Source organism: Meleagris gallopavo, chromosome 6, assembly GCF_000146605.3.
Source record: "Meleagris gallopavo isolate NT-WF06-2002-E0010 breed Aviagen turkey brand Nicholas breeding stock chromosome 6, Turkey_5.1, whole genome shotgun sequence".
Taxonomy (NCBI): domain Eukaryota; kingdom Metazoa; phylum Chordata; class Aves; order Galliformes; family Phasianidae; genus Meleagris; species Meleagris gallopavo.
In genome coordinates this window covers 41,641,741-41,650,566 of record NC_015016.2, presented here as the reverse complement: position 1 = coordinate 41,650,566, position 8,826 = coordinate 41,641,741, and the positions used below count along the sequence as shown (strand labels likewise).

The following is an 8,826-nucleotide window of genomic DNA, read 5'->3' as shown; positions in this document are numbered from 1 at the left end:
TCCCGCGCGCAGGTAACCGTCCCCCGCCTCCCGCCAGCACGTCTCCAACCTCCGCCCGGCCCCGTCCGCTCTGCGCCCTCCGCGCCTCAGTCATCCTCTCCCTCAGCTTCCCCGTTGCTCTGCTGGTTCTCCCAGGCTCCTTTGCCTGTGTCCTACAGCATCACTGCGATGCAGAGTCTCGAGCTGCGTTCCTTTCCATTCTATCAGTCCGACCTCATGCTCTTTTCAAACTACTGGGGTGTGCGGTACGTGGCGCGCAGCCTGTGGCAGTGGGAGGGGTGCCCGTACCTGTGGCACCATTCCTGTCCTGCGGCTGTGTGCACACATCAGGAAAGGTCACGCCGTACATACCCTGCTTGTGCTGTCCTCCTGTGTCCTACACGGCCTGAGGAGTGCATGAGGGGGGTTGGGGAGACCGCAGCCCTCACCTCAGTGCTGAAAGCGGCTTCTGGAGGAAAGGATAGAGTTCCTTTCTCTTACGGAGCCGAAGTAATAGGGTTAATAAAGTAACAGTAAGAATTACAGTGAAGTAGGCAAGTTACTAAGAAGTTGTTTCTAATTTTGTGCTGCATATATAAATGCCATCATGCTGTAGAGGCCAGGAAATTGAGTGGCTTCTGAGTAACTCATACGCAACTGTGCTTGGAATCCTGAGTCTAGTTCTGGATTTGTTATTACAATTGAGAAAGGTTTTAGAGATTTAGCAAGGAGAAAGTTCAGGGTGCTGCTTTGTGTAATTAAAGAGTATTTAAAAGAGGCTGCTCGTTAAGGAGGAGAGAAAAGTGCAATTCTGGAGGCAGGCAATGAGGCGGACAGGGAAGGCATGTGTATGCATATATGTGATGTACATTAAAGATGTATAACGTGTAATGGGGGGGGGATATAAAAGTTGGTTTATTCGTGGTGGTTTTATTTAATGCCTTATTTTCTACTGTAGGAAAAAAATCTGGTAAAATCAGTAAATGTTTTGTATTAGAAATAGGGAAGCTAGCAGGAGCAGGGAGATGATCTCTGTACTCTGCACTAGTGAGGCTACACCTCGAGTACTGTCTTCAGTTTTGGGTCCCTGACTACAAGAAAAATATCAGGGCCTTGGACCATGTCCAGAGAATGGTAACACATTGGAACAGGCTGCCCAGGGAGGTGGTGCAGTCACTGTCCCTGTGTTCAAGAATCGTGTGGATGTGGCACTGAGAGACGTGGTTAGTGGGTATGGTGGGTGTGGGTTGGCGGTTGGACTAGCTGATCTTAGTCGTCTTTTCCAGCCTTAATGATTTTATGCTTCTGTATCTTATTGGGACCAGTCATGAGCTTGAACACTATTTGATCTTTTTCACATCTGAGTAATTTTTATTTTGGAACGCTCATTCTGAAGCACATGAGGAATTCTTTTAATTGCGTTTTCAGTTTACAGAGAATAGATCTCTCTAGAACCAATCTTTCTTACCTTATTAAATCAGACCTGTTCTGAATTGTATAAGCTTCCCAGGAAGTTCTAGCAGGAACCTATACTGACAAGGAAGCCTTTAGCACAATACTCAATTTAGAATACCTAGCTGAAATCTACTAATTATAGTAATCCTCCCCCATCTCTTATCCTTCATGACAAATTCAGGAGTTTTACTGAATAATTTCATCCAACTTCCTCTTCTCCCTATATTCATCTAAATGATTACTAGCACTGTTAGCCCACTTCTGTTCAGTCAGCTGATTTCCTTGGGTCTTCAGTGACTAATGCTGCTTTTATGGGAGTTGGAATGCTAGAGAAGAAATCTATCATAACAATGTTGTTCAATGCAAGGTCCACAGTTCATTCTCTTAGATAAAACATAAATGCTTGTATAATTTAAATCATGGGAATAAAATGCAAATAGAAAACAAAGTAATCTAAACTGAGCAAAAAACATACTTCAGAGTTACCAAGTTTCTGTATAATCTTAGTAACCTCTGCTCTGTATTGGAGACTGAGCTGTGTATTTTTATCTTTTTCAGAATGGACACCATAGCACTAAGAATGCAGTCGGTTTGTCAGAGAGTTGGTGCCTGTTCCTCATGTTTGAGCAGACAACTGAATGGCTTCTTGGCACTCATTAAACGGCAGAGGAGTCCGGTTCCTGCTTGTATCAGAACTATTTACAGCGAGACGGGGAGATGGGAGAAAAACTATGGGCAGGAGACAAGGAGAAGAGTGGAAAATTGGTGGTTCCCAAGAATAAAGGAGCAGTTCTGCAGAATTTCAGAAACGGATGTAAGCATTGTGAGAAATTTAGAGAAATTTGATGTTTTTGTTTCCTTAAAATAAAATTAATTTAAAAATCCTTAATGCAATTAGCTCACAATGATGAGATGTATATTATAGTTGAGAGGGGAATATTTTTATAAAATAGTAGATTATTAAAAGCAAATACTGCAGTAGGTGGGAGAAGAAAGGAAGAACATGGTGTTCAGCAGAGTATGAGCTTGTAAATGTATACAGTGTTTACTCAATTATTTCTTCCAATTTTGTATTACATTCAGAAATCATTTAAAGCATTAAAAGAAACATCTTTTACTTTCATAACTTTTTGAAGTAATGTTCTCTGTGGTAATGACAAGCTATTATATTGGGCACTGTGATCTTTGTTGCAGGAAGTTGATTTTTTAAACAGTATGTTCTATTTTACAGTGAGTTAGAAGTACTAAGTAACTTACAGAAAAAATACATTCCCATGCAATGAAAGATGCTGAAAACAACCGTAGCCTCTGTATCTGACTCTCTGGTTTCTCAGTTATGCTCAGTCACATAGAAATCAAAATTTATTTTTGGCCCCCTCTTGTTTGCATGCTCTTTTATCCTAAAAATGTGCCCCTTCTCCAGCAAAACAGACCAATGCTATCCAACTGTCAAAAGACAGGAAGGGGGCTTACTTTTTCTGACGAAGAAAACTGAGATGAAAATAGCAGGTGTGTGTACATCTAGCAAGGAAGGCATGAACTTAAGCCTTTTTCCTTTTATTATGTGCTAATACATGTACATGTAGATAGCCTGTACATATAATAGGTATGCTAGGTTATGAATGGCATTTTAAAGTATGTGTTTGTTTTGTCCTGACCATTAAAGTAGAAAATCTCTTATTAAGAGGCAATATGATAAATATGAATATAGAGCAGAGTTCAGAATAGCAAATCCCTATCTTCTTTTTTGTTGTTTGCATCGTTATTAAAAGAAAAATAATGTAATAGCTTATCAAGCATGTATCAAAGATAAATTCAGTGGCAATCAAAACATTTTAAGAATAAGTTATGGGAGATACAGTGTTTGATTTCCTCTGTAATTTTTGTCAGTTTACTCAAACCTGACTAAATTAAATTTCAGGATACTACTTTAACACTACTTTGTATCTGAGTGTAAGAGTAAAGCTGAGGAGTTTCACTTCACTGGATGTTTGTACCATTACAAGTGAGGTAGTTTCTCAGTATATTACACAAACTTGGCCATGTATGAGCTCCGTATTCATTGTAAATACAATGTAAAACACATACTGAAACTTTAGAGAATTGCTTTATCTGTTGTTTTCTTTAATTGATTGGAAGCATTAGCAGTATGCAGGTAATGCCATACAGCTGCTATGGTACGGAATGGTGATTGTTAAGCTGCTGTCAATTTATCTTTAGTTGAGTAAAAGTTTATTAAAAATGTGATTTTCAAGTGCCATATAACCATCAGTATAAATTGATGAGGGGGCTGTGAAGTCTGGTAAAACATCTCTGCAGGCCCAAACTTTGGAGTTTGCAGGACTTTTGCTAAGAATCTGAATTTTGTTTCTTTTCATGATAATTTGTAGTTTGTAATGTACACATGTATTTATTCCAGGGAAATGCTAACTTGTGGTTAAAACTTTCTAACAATTCCTTTCTAGAAATCAAGACCAAAATTTTATGTGCTTTCTATGTTCCCATATCCGTCTGGAAAACTTCACATGGGTCATGTTCGTGTCTACACCATCAGTGATGCCGTTGCTCGATATCAGAAAATGAGAGGGATGCAGGTAAGAAAGGATCTGCAGTAGGGTTGGTTTTTTGTTTCCTATTTGTTTGTTTTCTGTTTTGTTTTCTGAATGTGTTAATATAATTGGACAGGAAATTAGTATTTTCCAAAGTCTAGAAAGTCTTAGTTGGATTATAAGCTATGAATGCTAGGTAGTGACTTTTGGACTTCTGAATATTGGTATTTGAGACTGTTAAAAAAAAATGTGATCTTCAGAGCTCACTGTTGCTAACTGATCTTTAGAAACTATCTCTAATGGTGTAGCTGATGCTGTTTTCTGTTAGTGTATGGCACAATGTCAGTGAGAAGTGTGGGCCACACTGTTTCTGTGAGAGAAGACTGAAGGCCTGAATGAAATCTATGCAGAAAATTGAGGGAGAAAAAGTTCATATCCTGTAGCTAGCAACATAAAACTGGTAAGCCTCAAAAGTCAGCACCATTCATGTCTCTGTTCCCTTCCTCCTTCCTCCCTCCCTCCCTTTTCTCTGTGCACTGAGCAGAAGGTATGGTTGGGAGCTTGGTCCCTGCAGCCTATGGATGAGATCGTGGTTGGTGTTCTGCCATGAAGTCTGGTGGGTAACATTTGAAGGATTTTGGTAGAATTGAGGCCTGAGTAACAAGCATTTTAAGGGGAGAGAAGACATTTGGTAGGGGGAATTTGTTAAGAATGTGGGAAAGAGGAACACAGAAAGGGAGTATTCTATTTTGGAGTAGGGAAAAAAGAAAGAACAAATCACTTTAGGCAAAAATCTGAGTCTGAAAAAGGAATGTATGAGAGAGAAGATCAGTAAAACAGGAATCAAAACCTCAGAGTGCAAATGAAGGTGAAATGGAGAAATAAATGTTGTTGGTTGTTGTACTAAGTGCAGTCTCCTTGCTAGAAATGCATGGATTTATTAGATTTATTACAGTCCATGAGACTCTAAAGGTGTTGTCACTGAATTAGTCAGTGTGTTGCCTTTCCAAATAGTGTTAATTTGATGCCAGTGATGGAACTATCATGCACTGAATATGTCCTATTTTGCAGGAATGCATTCTCATGCTTTTAAAATTACAAGAAAAAGGAATAAATAAAACAGACTTTTACAGAGGAAAAAAACCACAATGTCTCTTTTAATAATAATCTGTCCTAGCTTCTCTGAATGACTAGAATTCAGCTCTCTTTAAAAAAAAAAACAGCCAACTGGAACCCTGATGAGACCCTTGTTCAAGACCACTGGACATACCATTTCAGAACACAGGTTATCTCTCAGCAGCAATGGCAGAGATATCAGCTAATTTTCTGTTCAGGAAATGAGAACATGCATCCTCTTGTTCTAGCTAAAGCAAAGAAAATGATTTAAGCATATTAGAGTGCCTGTAGAACATGCTGAATTTCTATTAGAAGTTCTATCTTCCATTGCATTAACTACTTGGAGCATCTGTTTATGCTTAGGCTGTGACTAGAGGTGGGCAGACAAGCAGTACAGCCATCAGGAAGCATTTAAGACTCTCAGATGATTTCTGAGTATGTTGGACTAAGAGCTGTTGTGCCAGTGGTGTGCATTAGCTTGCTCAGACTTCTACTTATCCTAAAAACTTGTGGTTTTTTAATAGTCATGCTAATTTCTCCATCAGCTAGACTCAGTCTTCATAACTTATTTTCTTCGCACTGTTGATTTATTTGGCTTTAGGTGTTTTCTCTGGATGTTTTCACAGTTACCCAACCTGTTAAAGATTTCCACTGTGATGGTTGTATGCTGTGATGTAGTTGTCTTATTAGATACAAAATGTGATATGCCCAATAAAATTAGTTTTCCCTGTGGTCAGGGAATTACTGAAATTCCTCTGTACACAAAAAGAAAACTTCAAAATGATACACACTAATATATATTTTTAAAGGTAATTGTATTGCTTCTTTATTGCAGGAAATTCAGCATTAGTATTGCATATTTGAAAATTCAGTGACTGCTGATGTTTACATAGCAAATGTTTGTTATACAGTGAAGAGTGAGCAGTTACTATGAAAAACATAGGTGGAAACATTTAGACTCAAAGTGCCCAAGGAAAGCTTCAGACTAAAGCAACTTGTCCAGCAAACAGCAAGGGAAGGTAGCAGGGAGGGAAGGTTATTTCTACATTACTTTATATGGCTGAGTAAGACAGTGATGTATGTTGAATAAGATGGGTTTTTTAGAGAACGCCTTCACGAGAGAACAGTAAACTTCTTTCATATTAATTAAATCTGAACAGGCAAAGAATTGGCTTATTTGATAAAATACTTAAGGGTAAATTTGAATGGCTTTGCAAGTGGATTAGAGTTCCTTTAGTAAATTAGAACTGTTCTTTGGGATGTGTTAGTGGAATTTCTTCATACTGGTGGTAGTTTGATATCTTAACTGGGAAGGGGTTCGGACATTTAGTGCTGTATTCACTTTTTCAAAAATGGAACATTAGTATTTCTTTTTCCTGGCAGGATATAATCTGTTCTCAATTAAAATAGAGAAGTGATACACTCCAAGCTGCCAGAAAGCTGTACTTCACCAACTTGTGAAGTGGGAAAATACGTTTTTTTTGCACTTTTTCCTCAGCTTTTGAGATAAATATTGCTTCAGCATAAAGCCATAGATGATACTAATGACAAACAACACTGAAAATGGGCAATCAAACAGATCACCTAGTGAGCAGCAGCCTCATCTGTGATGCATGAATGCTAGTGATTTATTAAGTGTTGTGAAGGGGGGGGGGAATTAATGCAAATGTAACATCACAATAGGCAATCACTTCTTCAATGTCCTGATGAGTGATGAGCTTTGCTGTGTTTGCTGTAGGAGCTACAGGAACGGATCTGTGGCAGCCCTGAGGTAGGCAGCAGCACTGTGCCTTCGGGGTCAGCATGTTGGGTTGTGCTGATGGGCACTGAAATCCTGTTTGTTTTACTGGAAGATCTGACCAATGAAACGCTGTCTGGTAGTCCAGCACTCCTCAGATGCCTGTGGGCAGTGTGTGGGAAGCAAACTCCTTAGTGCATTTGTGTTAGGATGCTGGCTAAATATTTAGTAGAATACATCTGTTAGAAGATGATGACTTTACATTGTAATTACTAAAGGTGAAGTTTGGAGACTTCATGCAGGGGCTGTAAACGCTAAAGATTACTTAGCATGAATGCACTGAGCCACGCTCTTATCAAAAAATAGCTTGCATATTTTAATTTACAATTTCTTATCTGATAATAAACAAATATGGAGCTAAAATATGGTTTTCTTTTCTCTGTGAGCATGTGTGTGTGTTGTGAAGTCAAATGCAAGGGTTTTGTAAGAAGTTAAGAAAGTTCCTATTCATTAGTTGAGAGTGCCAAGTACAAATTATAGATAGTCATGGTGATTTTCACCATGGCAGATATTTCCAGTCAGCCACTGCTCAGGGAAAAAGTATTTACCATTACTTTATCATGCTATCATTATCACGTCTTTGATAAATTCCAAAGTGGATAATTTTTGCCTCTCAGAGGATTGAAGATAATTCTCTTAGCAATCAGTAAGCAGAGTGATTCAGCTCAATAGTTCCTGTGATATCTTTTTAATAAAATTCTGAATTGAAATTGATAGCACCGTGAGGCTCTCGTATGAGTTGTACAGAAATGAGAATGGTCATTGGACAGTTCTGGTGAAATTCTGGTACACTGTGATTGGATTTCCTCACTTATACTCAAACTGCTCCTGATAGATGAGATTGGAATATTTTCAGTAATATTTCCACAATATCCCCAAGTGACCTAAGGAACACTTTCCTTTTATCCAGAATATCTTTTTTTAAATTGGATGTATTTTCATTAGTTGTTTTCCTTTCCAGCAGTGAATCTTAATACTCTTGAAATTGCAAAAGTGAACGGAGAGGCAAGTTTAATTAAAACTTCATAATGAATTCATCAGTAGGATGTGCTATTTCAATACATTCCCATTTTCCAGTCAATATTAGCTGGTATTCTACACCACTCTTTGTGTGTTAAGTTGATGTGGCCACTGGTGAAACTATTTTCTGTGGTACAAATCATGTGGAAAATATAACAGATATCCTATGTGAATTGAGCCTTAACAAATACCAAAGGTGTTAATTAGCTCACTCTATTACATTTTGAAAGAAGGAGGGAGAAAATGAGATGCTAGTTTAAATGCAATTAAGTTAGAAAAAAATGTGAGAGATTACGGAGGAGAGAGACACCTTCGTTTTCTAAATGTTAGAGATAGTGTGTGGACATGGAATAAGTTTTTGTATTTTGTATCTTGTGGGAATGAGAACTAAATGAGAGCGTTATGTAAGCGGAGTTACTGTGTTTTGATTAAAATCTGTGTGGGTTGATTATTTTTTAATTTCAAAGTGCTTTATCAAAGTGCTGGTGTGCCGCATTGTTACTGCAGAGAATCACTGAAATGCTTCTTGCTAGACTGTGCACGCTACTCAGATTCATTATTTTAATCTATTTCCAGGTGTTTCCTGTCTCTTTGTTCTTCTTCCTGGTGGTGGTGGTGGTTTTTGGCTGTTGTCATCAAAGAATCATAGAATTATCTGAATTGGAAGGGACCTTTGAAGATCAGGTTGCTCACAGAGTGGTTCAGCCTGAACTTCAGTATCTCCATGTATGGGGCATCTACTATCTGGGCAGCTTGTTCCTGTGCCTCACTACCCTTATTGTAAAATAATCTTTCCTTATACCCAATCTAAATATCCCCTCTCTTTTTCCTATACTGAGGACTCCACATCTGGATGCAGTACTCCAGGTGAGGCCTCACCAGCACAGAGCAGAGGGGCAGGGTCACCTC

General features: G+C 38.5%; 1 protein-coding gene across 3 annotated transcripts in view; it reads left to right on the top strand.

Moving 5' to 3' along the window:
• Positions 1 to 8,826, top strand: part of LARS2 (leucyl-tRNA synthetase 2, mitochondrial) — a 122,991-nt gene that overhangs the window by 39,338 nt on the left and 74,827 nt on the right. The window contains exons 1-3 of one of the 3 annotated variants that reach the window (XM_019616578.2): positions 7 to 12; positions 1,993 to 2,248; positions 3,900 to 4,028. In XM_019616578.2, the coding sequence (XP_019472123.1) occupies positions 1,994 to 2,248; positions 3,900 to 4,028 (384 nt within the window). In that variant the 5' untranslated portion in view covers positions 7 to 12; position 1,993. Of the gene's footprint in view, positions 1 to 6; positions 13 to 42; positions 246 to 1,992; positions 2,249 to 3,899; positions 4,029 to 8,826 lie in introns of those variants that run through there. The other 2 variants (XM_019616577.2, XM_003207241.3) reach the window with 2 other exon arrangements.